The 15,158-nt window shown below is 37.7% G+C and overlaps 1 protein-coding gene across 1 annotated transcript in view; it reads right to left on the bottom strand.

Annotated features, from left to right (window-relative positions):
- Positions 1-7,581: 7,581 nt before the first annotated feature.
- The window catches only part of LOC136058886 (orofacial cleft 1 candidate gene 1 protein homolog), a 30,657-nt gene continuing 23,080 nt past the window's right edge, over positions 7,582-15,158 (bottom strand). The window contains exons 6-9 of the mRNA XM_065752670.1: positions 12,857-13,026; positions 11,455-11,562; positions 8,798-8,965; positions 7,582-7,629 (exon numbers count right to left, since the gene is read on the bottom strand). Of these exons, the coding sequence (XP_065608742.1) occupies positions 7,582-7,629; positions 8,798-8,965; positions 11,455-11,562; positions 12,857-13,026 (494 nt within the window). The remainder of the gene's footprint in view (positions 7,630-8,797; positions 8,966-11,454; positions 11,563-12,856; positions 13,027-15,158) is intronic.

The following is a 15,158-nucleotide window of genomic DNA, read 5'->3' on the forward strand; positions in this document are numbered from 1 at the left end:
TGCTGGGTATTAGATTCAAGAGAATAGTTTAGTCAGACAAGATAGGTCTCTTTTGTGCTCATCAGAATGCTCATCAGCTGTCACAGTAAGCAGAGACTCCTTAGTTATATCCACGAGGGTTATTTATTTCCTCCATTCATTTCTTTACAGGTAATTTGACACGTGTATTTGTCTGAAGGTCATGCATAGCTTGATCATGAAAACATTACTCCAATTCATATTTCCTCCATTCTCCAAGGGTAACTCAGAGGCAGGGATGAAGGGCACTGGGAGAAGCCATTTGGTCACCTTTTGAAGTGCTCTCTTTATAGCACATAAAAATTGCAGACCAAGAAGGGTATCATAAAATGGAGGTAACCAAAACAGAGGCTTCTTTCAGAAAAACAGGGTTAATTTTTCTAGGCCCGAGGTCCTTTGTTTGGAAGAAGTTCCACTCATTAAAATCTATAAAGCATTGAACAGCCTTTGGAAGGAAAGCACATTAGACAGAAGTACAAATTAGCCCTTATCTGCCATACCTTTGAAAGAGCTTATGAATCCTGGCTTTCAATTTGTGTTTGTTGTGGTGGGAGGATTCCTTGTGGTGCTTTGAATCCTACAAGTAAATAATAACAATAACAATAATTTAGTTTGTTTCCAAATATACAGAAAATTCATGGAAATGAAAGCCATCAATACACAAGTTTCCAAAGCTTTTCCTTAAGTCTCCTGGTTGAAGCTTTTCTGAAGCAGAGTTGGGAATTTTAGCTATCACTGCTTTATTCCATCATGTTCTCCTTTTTTTTATTTCCCATACACTTTTGTGTATATATACTACTTTCTAAGGGAAAGCACATTCTTATAATCCCTGAAAAGCTTCATCTGTACAGTGTGTATTTGCACAGTGTAGTATCCCACAATACTTTATTTGCAATATCTAGCTGTCATATATACATATGTGTATATAAATGCATATGTAAGTTTGCTTGTGCACACACAAGACACAACATACAAAACAATTACTCACAGAATACTGGAGAGCCCACAACTTGCTCTGCTCCAAAACTTGAGGCCCTGCATCATCACTGGCATTTTTAGGACACTGGGTAAGAGGGACTGATATTTTTGGATGTTGTAACACACGGGAGACTAACATAGATAAGACATCATCTCCCCCAGCTGCTCTACTACAGCTGTCCATCATGAAGTTCTTGGACCGCTTCTGGTTGAAGTTCACCACAAGCCACCAGAACAGAGACTAGGCCCCGTGTTTCTCCCTCCTTCACAAATGCTGGCACTGAGTTTTTCTGCAGCTGGGTGAATCACTACCTACACCATTTAGGAAGGGCTGGGAGCTGGCTCCAGTCCCATCTCTGCCCTGGTGGAGTTCGGAGCTTTCTGGTGAGGGCAGGGCTGCCATAGCTGAGGCATTTGGAAGTGTGCTGAGCAACAGTACTCAGTGTCCTCAAGAATGCTTAATGATGAAAACTTACAGTGTTTAAAGCTCTGGAATGAAGAAGTTAAAGCTAAAGTTAAAAAATGTGAGAGAAAGCTTAGTTTATAATTTAAGTTCATCCTGGATCCAGCTCTAAGGAATACCTGTGACAATCATTTTCATGAGTTAGGCATTTAGATTAAGAAATAAGAAGACATCGAAAATTTGTTTCACCTAAAATGTCAAGCAGTTTTAAGAGTACACCTTTCACACAGTGCTAGTCTAGGCTCGCACTGAGCAAGAATAGGAATTTTTTTTTAATTGATTATATTACCAGACTCCCATAGCTATCCTATCCCCTTGTTTATCTTTCTAATCTTAATTAAATAATGAATATTCAAAAGAAAATATGAATCGGAGCTCTCTGTATGAACTTTACTGTTTTCCATCTCTCTGCCTCTGAAGTGGCAGTGGGAATATGAGTTAAAACTATTTCTTCTGGATCCTAGTAAAATATTTGTCACAGTGTGTCATGATAATTTTTAAAAAGCTCTGTCATCTACCTAATAAATTTGTTAAGTTTATTCAAATCTTATTGAACAGGAAAAGTGCAATGAGTCATGGTTAATATTTCTTTACCTACACTAAGAAATAAAATATATCAAAAATTCAGTGCTTAGGGTCCTATTCAGAAAATCTCTAAGAGTCTGTAATACATCTCCTACATGATTTAAAAAAAAAAAACACCAGGAAACTTGCTTTAAAATGAATTATTCACCACCTTGAATAAATTTCCATTTTTCCTATTTGCAAAACCCCAAAGTCAGTTATGTAAATTTTAACCTACACTAATTACCTCAGGGGTGTGCAAGCTAAAGGAAAGTAGATGCAGTAGGAAAAAAAAAAAAACCCTAGATATTTTCATCACCAGGAAGCAATTTAATAGAGGAAAAAATGTGTAAATTTTCAAAACCAGAGCAGCCCATGTAATTTTTTTTTAAATGTGGTTTAATCATTGCCGCAATATCCCTTGAATCAGAGATTTACAGGAATAAACTCAAGTGCCTTTTCTCAATGGTATATACCATCACACACATAACTAAGCCCGTTTCTCATCATGACACCCGCATTGTCTAGACTGTAAAAATGACCCATTGTTGGCAGTGGGCGTTCCCAACAAGAAGGCATGAAATGTGGTTTCACTTCATGTCAATGCAGACATTTAGGGGCGCCTTCAGAAAGTGACTAAAGACCAGGAACCACAGAATATCCTTCAGAGTTTGCAAGAGGTGTAATGGAGAAAGTGGGGCATTGCTTGAAGACAGAAAGGCTCTATCTCAGCACTGCTTTATCTTATTTCCCATCCTGATATCAGTCAGTACTTTAACTGTGTAGCCCCCTTCTTCATACATTTTTCTCAGTTTCTTCACTGGATATCTTGAGGTTTAATTATGGAAATGGCTCATCTACTGATTTTAGAGAGCACAATCAAGACCAGTATTAGAACAAAACCTTTCAGTTTGGGTACAGCATAGAGACAAACAATGGTTAGTACTGTTCTTACAGTAGGTAAAAACAAGAACCTGACTCAGTGCTATTAATCAGTGCTGACTGACCGTTTTCACTGTGAAACTGGTTCACAAATGCTAAATTTTTACTCCTGTAGCAATTTTCAATTCGGAAAAAAAATCAACAAAACCCCATTCAAAGTAATCCTTTTCCTTTAGGAGAAACTTCAAAATTCAACAAAGTTTTAAGTGAAACAGAATTGATATTTTATCACTTAACAAAGACTGACATAAAATATTTACCCTTCCAGAGAGGCAGTGGAGTCTCCTTCTCTTTAGACGTTCAAGACCCCCCTAGATGCCTACCTGTGCAACCTGGTCTACGGAGCTGCTTTGTCAGGGGGATTGGACGCAATGTTCTCTAGAGATCCTTTCCAACCCCTACAATTCTGTGATTCCAGGATCTCCAGCAGCTCCCACTGTTCACAGGTATCCCACAGACAGGAAATCCCAGTGTTTTACCTTCATTCCTCTCCGTGACAAACCCCTTATTATCAGTACATCACAGCACAGGTAGAAACAAGCACAAAGTTCTGACATTCTAGTCATTAACACCCAAACAAAAGCTTTTCCGGGTTTCCATCTGCTCATACCAAAACATTTTGCAGTAAAATCCTGTCCTCCTCATTTTTACATGTGGAAGAAGTGAGTTGCAAGTGACTTGCTTGAGCTCACCTAGTGAACAGTCATCAGGATTAGAAACAAGTACTGCATCTCTAGTCTTACCAGTGCCACCCAGCCCTCCTCTTCCACATTCCAGCTGCTGTGAGGAAGTTCACTTGCAGGAATTTTCAAGATCTAGTGTACTGCATAGCACAACAAGCAAAAAGTAAACCATTCCATATCTCAAAATTCTTTTCTTGATCTCTTAACTTTTGTGCAACGTAAGATTTTGAGAGACACATCTTATCCATGTTAAAAGCAAGGAGATCACAAGAAAATTAGGTATCAAGAGATTACTGGCATAATTGTTCTTCACTGAAAGCAGAGTCTATCAGCTGGACAGTGCTTGACCTGAGAGTTGCACATATTGAAATTTGATTGACCTTGTTTGGGAGATGGTTACAAACCACGTTTAAAGTTGTGTCAAAATCCTGTGCACATAGTAGCATTATTCATGACGCTCTCTGCAATAAAAAAATAAATAAAAATCAAACATGCCACAAGCTCTCAGTCATGTTTTCAAAAGGGAAAAAAATAAATACCCTGCTGTGACTTTCCCTCCAAAGAGAAAATTAAACTAATTTACTGTTCAAAATTTAAAACTTAGACAATTTAGACATTTGTAGAATTGCTAGAAAAAAAAACCTAATGCTCTTTCAGAATTAATCCTGCTGAACACAAAGTGAGATTTAGTTTAGTTGTGCTCCAGCCTCTTCACACTGAGTAATACAGATGCATTTAGTGACATTATAGGCTGATCGTTTCAGTACATTTGTAAAGCACTGCATTATCTCTAATAACTTTTCAGCAGAGAAGACTGAGCTACCAATCAACACAGAAAGGCTGTAGATAGACACAGAACATAAGTATTAAAGACACTAACTTTGAACAACTACAGGATGTTAAAACACTGGTTGTAACGTAAATATGAAAAATAAATTTCTGAATTTTCCATAAAATTCAGATATTCTCATGCAGGTTTTTGATCCAAGAGGAAAAATACCAACAAATTATAGAACTTGAATTACTTCTCATAAGATGCTTCAAGAAAATCTTGGAGGGATCTCTGCTGCAGAGCTACCCATTTCCTGCAAAATAAAGATTTTTCCTCTCTGACCTTAAAACAGAGGACTTGCCCTTCTCACTTCTGTCACGTCATACACAGAGTGGCCACCTGTAGTTTCTCCAGGACCACTAGATATTCCTTCAAATGCTTCTCATTTCACAGATGAAAAGATATAGCATCAAGGTCATAAAGCTTTGATGTCCTCATCAAAATCTACAGTGTGTCATAAGTGTATGCAAGACCATTTATCAGAGCGTCTGACAACCATAGCAGAGGTCTGAAAATGTACAATGCTGCAGTGGTACTTGCAATTGATGAAGAAACCTAAAGCATAAATGTGCTACCCTGTGAAAGCTCTGCTAGTTCAGATGTCTTCAGATGAGCCTAGAAATCAGCAGCTACTAAGAAGCTGGGTGATCTTAGCCTTAATATCAAGACCTAGTGGAAGATGATAACCACAGTTAGGCAACATATTCGCTACAGTACAAACTCATTTAGGACAAGCAATGCCAGGGGAAACCAAGTGAACTATGTCAACTTAAAATGGGTAGTTTGTGCTAAGAGGGAAAAAAAGAAAAAGTGAATATAAAGCTAAGTAACAAACCAGGGTTTTACTTCTCTACTTTCTGGATACCGGCAGCAAACTAAGGCGTGAATGACTGAAGGAGAAACAGAAAGAAAATACTGATTGGAAATACTGAGACTTTTTTGTGGTTTCTCCCCCACTCTTCCTTAATTTAAAAATGCTTGTTAATTTCAACACAGAATGTTTTTATTATTTCTATAGACTTTTCAAAGTCCCTCGTGAAATTCTACTCCTTTAAATTCTCCCATTTTTCCCTAAAGCCGGTATCTATTTTTAGGTCTGTTTTGCAGATAGGCAAAACTGAGTCATAGTAACAAATTTGCTTGTTACAGTCCCATAAAAACTGATGTTTAGGTCTGAGGTTACAGTTCACATCTTTCTCAGTCCCATTCCTTTTTCCATCTGACAACACAGCATTGCCTCACAAATTTGTCTGCATAATTGTAATCTAAAAGCATAATCTTTAGTTTTATTCAATAGTTTCCATTTATACTGGCTTTTATATCATCTTATATTTCAAGCATGCAGATAGAGTTGAACACTGTAATTAAGAAACGTTCACCAATCACTAGTATATGAAAAGTACAGCAAAGAATACAATTTAGGTAGACTTTACTGTATAACTGACTTAAATACAACAGTGAAAATCACAAGTTGAAAAGTCTAGAATTTTTTCTCTACCAAGAGCAGATCTCCTCCTGCAAGCCCCAATCCTGTTCCGTTTGTTTTCTACTCTAAGTGTGCAATCAGTTCACGTTTCCAGCTGCAGTGTAAGCCCTGCTAGTTTGATCTATTCCCCAAATGCTAACATGAACAAAGATAGCATCTTGCTATGATGACACATCATTGAATGTATACTTTTTGGTATATATTCTCATTCTAACCATTAGTTCCAAAACCTCTGTTCATTCTAAAGGTCTACTACAGGAGCCAGGGAAAACAACTGTGTTAACAGATTGCCAGCAAGTTAAACAACAGTGATGATTTCCCAGGTAAGTAAATAAGTATGCATGCAATGCAACTGAATTGCCTTACCCAACATTTCTATGCTTCTTGGTTCACAGATGACCATAGGTTACATTTCACATTAAGAAACTGGTATGAACAACTCCAAAGCCCTTAAACTCAAATTGCACATTGAAAGCCTAATTTACCTCAACATTATCCTTGCTTTGAGCAGAAGTTCGGACTAGAAAGTCTCCATAGGTCTTTCCACTACTAAACTATTATGTTCCATGGAGCAAAGTGCTAAAGTACAGATTCCTCTCTGCAAGTTCAACTCTAATGTAAGACCACAAAGTGAAAAAAGTACAACATTTAGACCAATTTATTTATTCGTAGTTCAATAAGACTTGTGTAGCCTATCAACCCTCCTTAGGAGTCTCCTGTCATAAAATAGTCTATGCTACCCTTAGCTACAGCATGGAGATACAGCATGTTGGGTTTTCGTTGTTGTTGTTTTTTGTTGGTGGTGGTTTTTTTTGTTTTGTTTTGTTTTTTGTTTTTAACTAAAAATACAGATAAAACTTCTCTAGAAAAAAATTTGGAAAATGCACTAAGCAACATTTTTTTTTTTTTTGGCAGGCCTGTGACTCTATGCATCAATAGTATTATTTCATTCCTTTACAATATTCATATAAGTTCTGCTTCTTTTAACAGGTTTCATTATTTGATGAAGCCACTTAAAACTTCAACAGGTCTTGTCAGTCACTAATACTCTGACAAATCTTTACAGTTGCTCTGTTAATTGAACCATAGAAATGGACTTCCTTACTTGAGTTTCTATTAGGATAATGAGCCAGAGAACTGACCAGTCAGATTATCTTAAGCAGCAGCAAATGCAGTATCATCATTTACAGTTGCTGTACAATCATTGTTCCATCTCAATAGAATATCAAGAATTGTTTCAGTTATTTAATTTCCCTTCTGACCTTAAAAAAAAATTTGGAAGAACACAGCAAAAAATAAATAAAATCCTTTTCAGAGAAATTTAAAATATTTTCACGTGATTTTCATTACTGACATCTAATCATCTACTTGCCTTAAAATTCATATAACTCCTGAACAAAACAATCAGAAGATAATTGCAATTAAAAAGAGAGACTGTATCAAAGTTGTGGCTTTCATGATGGCACAGTGACAGGTCGTTGACAAATCATGTAAAACATCTTTTCCAGAGTTCTGCTTCTGTTGAGATTCATTTCCAGCCTTCCCCTTCCACACCCAGTGCCACCAGAAGGAGATGTCAGTAAATTTAAGTGTTTAGAAGCAATTCAGAGGAGCCTTAGAACTTTGGAGCACTGCCAGGCTTCCCACTTCCTGCAGAGCGAGCCTGACAGAAAATAAAAGATGTTCAGAAATGTCAGATTTGCACTGTGGAGAAGTCCCATGGCTACATATACATTTTGTCTCTGAGTTTGACCTGTGGATGCTGACCCACAGCTGATGGTCATAGACTCACAAGGCAGTTACTAAATACAAAGTCCAAAGCATGAAACCTGATATCCTAGGTTCGGAGAAATTCAACTTGTGTTTCTCCCCTCAAGCTTAGATTTCAGTGATGTGCTTTTTTTGAAGTCCTAAAGCAGTCTACCTAGCAGGACTACAATAAGTTTGATGAGCGTATCCTAATGACATGCTCCAAGACAAAGTGCTAGGCACTTCTAATGGGTGTAGACTTCAGTCTACCTTTACCCTTCTTCTTCCTCAGTAAGATAGAGAGACACATATTTCCTACTATATCACATGAATGAAATGCAAATCACTATTTTAACAGACCACAGAGAAGCTTTGAAACTCAGGTAATTAGAGTAGTGTACAAGTAGCTTAGTTAAAGCAAAGTAACCCACCTTTAAGGCATGATGTAAAAAAACCATTGTCAACTTTATTATTTTTAACATACAATTCTCAATAAAACTAAATAAATTAGTTGTTTGAACATCACAACCATATAAAATCTTGGCAAATGTCAAAAAGAAGCACCTGGGCTTCAGTAAAAAAAAAGTCACATTTCAATTCCACATTGCTTTTAGGTGCATATATTCACACAAGCATCATATTCAAATGAACGATCATGTAGGATAGTACAACACTTAATAGGCTACAGTGCTGATGAGCAGGAGGCCTGTAATACCATCAGGATGCAAATGAAAGTGTTATCCAAGGATGTACAACATGCAAGAAGACGTGCATTTGTGTTTTATAATTCTGAGGCCTTATTCCACTGAATAAATCTTCATTAGAAGAAGATTCATCACTACCTTTCACAGTACCAAATTTACTTATGTTATCCACCATTAACCAATGGAAAACTAATCATCCCTTCATCATATAAATTGATCTCTTTGACAGGGAAGGAGTCAGAGCAATGATGGCATTGGCTCTGTAAGAATATTAGGTCTGAGGCCCAGAGGCATTAACCATTGTTTAACCCAAAGGTAAATTTCCTGATGAAAGGTAATATCATATTATTATCTAACCTGTATCAAATATCTCATTACCTGGTAATTCAGGTTCTGGTACCAAAAATTAAAACTTACACTTTGCTTCCAGAAGTTCTTCATTAATTTATACTGAAGACGTGTATCAAAACTGATTACAATCTCTTTAATGATCAAGTCCTGCAAAGTGTTATGCCAGCACAGAGGATTAAATGCAGCATCTGAATTCTACAGAGAAAGATAGAAGTTGAGAACAAAGTGTACTTAGTCATGGACACTGAACATGATTCAGGAAGGCAGTGGCCAAGCAGGAATAGATACTCTTGACTTCTGAGGAAGCATTGGTCCTTATCATTGCCCCACTCTTAACTTCTAAGAAAACTCACATAAGATTGAGTAGTCGCTTTTGTTGTCTCTGCTCAGAAACAGTTGAAAATCCTAGAGCTGGTACTTTTCCATAGCATTTGAACCAAGGATTGGCAAGATTGTGTCATCATCAAGGGCAATCTCACTTCTATCTCCAGTGTTTGCTATATCCTCAGCAGTCTCACATGTTTTGAAAGCATCTTTTCTTTAATCAAACACAAAGCCAGAATTACATCAGGTCTCCTCTGCTCTGCACAATCAAGTTCTGCCTGTAAGCATGTATCCATCCATTATCTCATCACAGATGGTAATGCGTACCCTGCTTTGGTTGTACCTGGAACACAGTTCCAAAATTATGATTTTCTTTTAATGCTGTTTATTTTTCTTTATTAAAAGCAAATGTCACCAAGGCTCTTGAAATCTGTAAGGCCACAACGTAGGCTTCAGGAAACAGAACAGCATTCAGAATTTAACATACTTCAATGTGTTTGTTAATCAAATATTTATATCTGCTTATTGTTTCTTTCTAACAACCTATTGGATCTCCCCTTATGTTTTTCTTGTTGACCTCAGCTAACAGCTTTTACATTCACAAAACAGAATATGAAAGACTCAGCTTAGAGATTCAGAGATTCAGAATCTTGCAAAGTCCTTTTTCATCCCCCTATGGAAAAGGCATCAGCTGTTTCAAAAACTTTTAATCGTGATTATCTCACACACTGAGCTTCTGTTTAAATGAAAACCACCCATTTACTGTGAAGCTAAAAGCAAAGGAGAAGAGTAATGAGCTACAGCGTTGAGAGTTAATGCCTGGATGTCCTCACTGCGCCAATACTGCCAGCAAAGCTCTAGCACAAAACAAATGCCTTATTGGCGGACATTTTTGGCAGACTAAAAAGAAGTAGAGTCAACTCAGGTGTGTTTCTGAGACACGGTTATAAATCCATTCTCATGTACTGTAAACTGTCATTTGTTATTTTTAACCCTTGGGCTCCCACGTCTTGTTTTCGTTTTGTCAAAGCAAAGGAATGTGAGAGATGTCTATTAGACTCCTTCACTCAGCCTGAGGGTTAATTACTCAGTTTGGTAGACATTTGAAAATATTATGTTACCTCTAACAGCAAAATTGATAGAAGCTTGTTTCAGGCTCACTTTATGTCATTGTGGCAGATTAAATTAACTAATCATAAATTATGCTGGCTAAAGTACATCTGTTACTCACTAAACCTGCAGATGGAAAGGAAGGATTTTTTTTTCTCAATACAAAGTAAATACCACGAAGTGAATTAAAGACTTTTCAAGCCGATAAATGTACGATCAAGTAGTAAAAATTGGAAGTATCTCAAAGGCAGCAGCAGCAGATTCTAAAGAACAGGACAGCACTCCAACACCAAATTTACAACTGCTAAAGAAAGTACTCAGCACTGCAGTACCACAAAGATTGATCTACACATCATGGACAGAAGGCACATTAAAGAACAAGGAATGCTCATATTTTTTTTGACATGCATTGGAATACTATTATGACACAAGTGGTGCATTTTTGCAACCTCAGTCTCCAATGTCCTCTTCTGTTTCCTATTGAAAACAACTGAATGACCTGCTGAAGAGGAGCTCTGAGGTCAAGGACCTGGGTGTTCTGGTGGATGACAGGTTGGTCATGAGCCAGCAGTGTGTCCTGGTTGCCAAGAAGGCCAATGGGATCCTGGGGTGTATTAAAGAGTGTGGCCAGAAGATCAAGAGAGGTGATCCTCCCCATCTACACTGCCCTGGTAAGGCCTCACCTGGAGTACTGTGTCCAGTTCTGAGCTATGTATGAAAAAGAATGGGATCTCCTTGAAAGAGTCCAGCAGAGAGCTACGAAGATGATAAAGGGTGTGGAACACCTCCCTTATGAGGAAAGGCTGAGAGACCTGGATCTGCTCATTCTTGAAAAAAGAAGACTCAGAGGATATCCACGTCTATAAATACCTAAGGAGCAGGAGGCAAAGGGACAAAGCTGGATTCTTCTGGTGATTCTTCTTATGGTGACAGGACAAGGGGAAATGGCCACAAAATGATGCATAGAAAGCTCTGCACAAACAAGTGTGGGAACTTCTTCACAGTGAAACTGACAGAGCACTGGCACAGGCTGCTCAGAGAGGTGGTGGAGTCTCCTTCTCTGGAGATGTTCAAGACCCTCCTGGACGCCTACCTGTGCAACCTGGGCTCAGGAGCAGCTTTGGCAGAGGGGTTGGACTCTATGATCCCTAGAGGTCCCTTACAACCTCTAAAATTTTGTGATTTCTGATTGCTTCCAAAATAAGGAAAGGTATATAAACCAATGAGGTAGAAGCCATTATAGATTTTACAGTGATCCTCCTGTAATACTCAGCATTGTGCAATGCAGATGTGATATCTTGTACCACATCAGTATGACTGAATTCCTGAATAGGACTCAGACAGCTGAAGTCAGAGATCTGTGAGAATAAGGGACAGAAAACAGTCATTAACAATCTTTTCCATGAACTATAAAGCACTGAGTCCCCATCTGCAATTACAAAATCTATCCTGATGATACACCAGCTAAATCACTTTAAATAAGGATTTTCCTTTTACCTTATTTTGATGAACAAAAAAAAGAAAATTGTGTTCTTTCAGGTGCCACAGAGACTCGCAAATATTTGTGGGCATATCTGAATAGCCCAAATTTAAAATGAAAACTCTCAATATATTATAAAGTCTTCTAGATAGTTGCTATAACCCAATTTCAACTGTTCCCAGGTTCTCAGTCCACCAACTCAATGTAGCAGGCGACATTTTTCCTCCCTTTCTCTCTTCATATTCTCTGAACAACCTTTCCCAAACCACTTCCCATGCATGATGCAATGAAAAAGTCATCCAGAAGGAAATACAGCCACACCAGGGTTCAGAGGGAAGCAGCAATGAAGAGAATTGTGTCACCACAAACGTCAGCAAGGCAATGATGAGGTTTGGTCCTGCAATGAAAAAATTCTAAAAACTTCATCTGAAAATAAAGAAAGCTTAGATCACCATTAGTCACTGGATAACCTATTTTAAGCCCATCAGAGCCAGTATGGTGTTCTCATGTTGCTAATTAAAAATGATAGATTCATCAATTAATCTCTCTTCCTGTCCTCTAGTCTTGCTATGAGATTTTTCAAAGGAACAAATTGTAGTTAGGTGCCCACACGTATCACTTCAGCCCTGAAAACTCACATCTTTGTCAACATGAACTAAACCGTGCCACTTCAGACTATGAAACAACGAAAAGAAAACCACAGGAAGTCTTGGCACTCTGAAAAACACAACAGATTTATAAACTGGGAATAATTATAGCCTCTCTACAATAAATATTACTACATAAATCCTTCCTGGATTCCAATCCGAACTTTCTTGTTGATAGATGAATAAGCCTCTGTTAAATTTGTCAGAGAGATATGTCCTAAGCTTAGGCTCTTGACTGAAACTCAATTGCAAAACTTACTGCAGAGCAGTAAGGAACACCCCACTGTTTAGGAAAGGAGCAATGAAAGCAATCTATTTTTATTCACACAGAAGTAGTCAAAGACAAAGGCTCTGCTATTAGCTAAGCAAAGTTCCAGTGACATGAAGCAAGCCAATAAAATGGGTTATCTTTTTCAATATATGTATCATTGGGCAGTGAAATAGAATTGGGGTGTACAAGGTCAACAAGCCAGCATCACGTTATGAAGACAGCAATAAAATTATCTTATAATTCTTAAATCTGACCTGTTCCAGTGAAGAGCTGCCAAACATAATTATGTCATCCTTAACATCTCTCTCGAACTGTTCGATATATGAAGGAATCACTTCATCTTCAAGCTCCCTCTGATGGTCACATGTCTTACTGAAGCTGACAGGCATCAAAGAGTCTGAAGAATCTTCACTGGTGACAGGAGCTGCTTGAAATAAAAGTGGTGGAATTTCTCTTAGCAAATGATATTTCATATATTGATTAGGACTTCTTGGCTGCAATGTTTGGTCCACCAAAATACAAACAGAACAATTCATAGCACAGAATTAAAAGAAATAAATACAAAACAACTGGCAGATTCCAAATACAATTACCAGATAAACTATCCTTAAGAGCAAAGTCAGTACACAGGAACAGCTTGTTCCTTAAGAAGCTCAAAAAGGATACTCTGGAAGTCCATGGTCACTTCACTCCCCCCTAAACCTTAGAGGAATTTTGATTTGGAGTGACTTTAGTTTTCATTCCTCGGGAAGATTAGGAATAACTGCAATTGGAAGGAAGGCTTAGGCGGAGCCACACCAAGCATTTCATCTTCCTCCCACTCACCCTGAAGGATAAGATTCCTCTCCCAGGTGTGTTCACACAGCTCCCACCTAATTAATTGGGTTCAGTTCTACTCTCACCCACTTCATTCCACTGATTTCACTGCAATGACGTATGCAGAACCAGAGGGTATATGCTATATGTACATAAAAGTAAATCCCATTCAGAAAGCAATCTTACAAAGAAACTTTCATTTTTTCACTCCAACTCATCATGTTACTTAAAAGCACATCTTCTCATTGATATCTGCTGCAGTAAAAATATTAAAAAGATAATAAAGACAATTACTTTTGCTCATTTCTCCATATTAGGATCACTAAGATATGACAGATATCAAGTTGTCCACATCTAACTTCATATTTTTGTGTATAAGGGCATGTTTTTATAGTTCTTCTTGCCTTTCTCTACAACAAAATGACATATCTAGTCATTTGCCTTCCTTTTTCCCCATCGTAAGACATGAAAGCAGTTAAAAGACTTATTTATCCCTCCTCTTTGATGTCCCTCATTCTCTAATGAAGACCAGAAAAGGAAAGATAAAACTAAGGCTATTAAAATTTTCAGTTTTGTGCACTACTCATTGTTTTATGACTTTAATTGTTGAGCCTCCTGAGCACTTAAATCATCTCAGTGCCACCAACACACAGGAAGTAGGTATTTTTTGTTTTTGTTTTTTTTTTAATTTAATTACAACAGGATACAAATTCAAAATCATGTTGAGGGAAGTGTACAGTAGATATAAACAACCCAAACCATTACCTTAGGGTACAGAGGATCTCTTCATGTAGCATCTTACAAGCCTAATGAAAAGTGATTTGACCTACAACTATTAACTGCAAAAACAAAATGATATTTACATTTAATTTTACTGTAACATTAAGGGTTTGGTGAGCACAGAAAAAATCCAGGAAGAGCTGGAAAACACTGTCAACAGCAGAGGATGCAGTATTGCCTGTTCCATATTGTGTTGTCAAAGTGGCCACATGCTCAGCTGGTATAAATCAGTTGCCTTACTGCTTTTACAGAAGCAGTGCAAGTTTACATCCTGGGAGGATGGTACATTCCTATTTCAGATCCACTGGATATAGATAGAGTGTCTTTATATATCAAAAAAGGAATAAAAGCATTAGATCTGTAAAGGCAACCATGCAGCTATTCATCAACATAGCCTTCCTCTTTTTGGTGTTTATCACTGTTGTGAGGAGTTGTAACAAGTGGATTCGGTTTTGGTGGAAGACACTGAGCTCATTACTGACTATTTTGTGGAAAAAGAACGAAGGAAGAGAGAGAACATGTTCTAAAGCCTTTCCAAGAGAGAGCACTACTATACAAACGTAAATTATGGCTCGGATTTGAAGATTATTTGATGGAAATGTATGTATGATTTAAGAACCTCTGGAAAAATTAAGCTAGAGACAAGGAGACAATGTGGTTGCTCAGTTAGTATCTCCTTCCACACTGCTTTACTCTGAAACTTAAGTCACCGACATATTGCTCCAGATCTGAACTGACCCAGCATCATGCTGTTAGAGGCTCCAGATGCCACCTCTGTGCAAAGCTTGACCAAAAGAAAGTCTCCACCTCCTTGCTGACCAAATTAGCCTCTGATAATAACGTTACTGATTCATATGCACAGGAGGAAATGGCTGAAAATTTGAAATGAAGCTAACTAATTAAAAACTGGATTCTCTGAGATGTTAGCATCTGTGTCAAACTTCTCATTGCCTTGACTGC

Source organism: Cyrtonyx montezumae, unplaced genomic scaffold (genome assembly GCF_038088225.1).
Source record: "Cyrtonyx montezumae isolate F1298 unplaced genomic scaffold, pur_monq_1.0 scaffold_8, whole genome shotgun sequence".
In the NCBI taxonomy this organism is placed as follows: domain Eukaryota; kingdom Metazoa; phylum Chordata; class Aves; order Galliformes; family Odontophoridae; genus Cyrtonyx; species Cyrtonyx montezumae.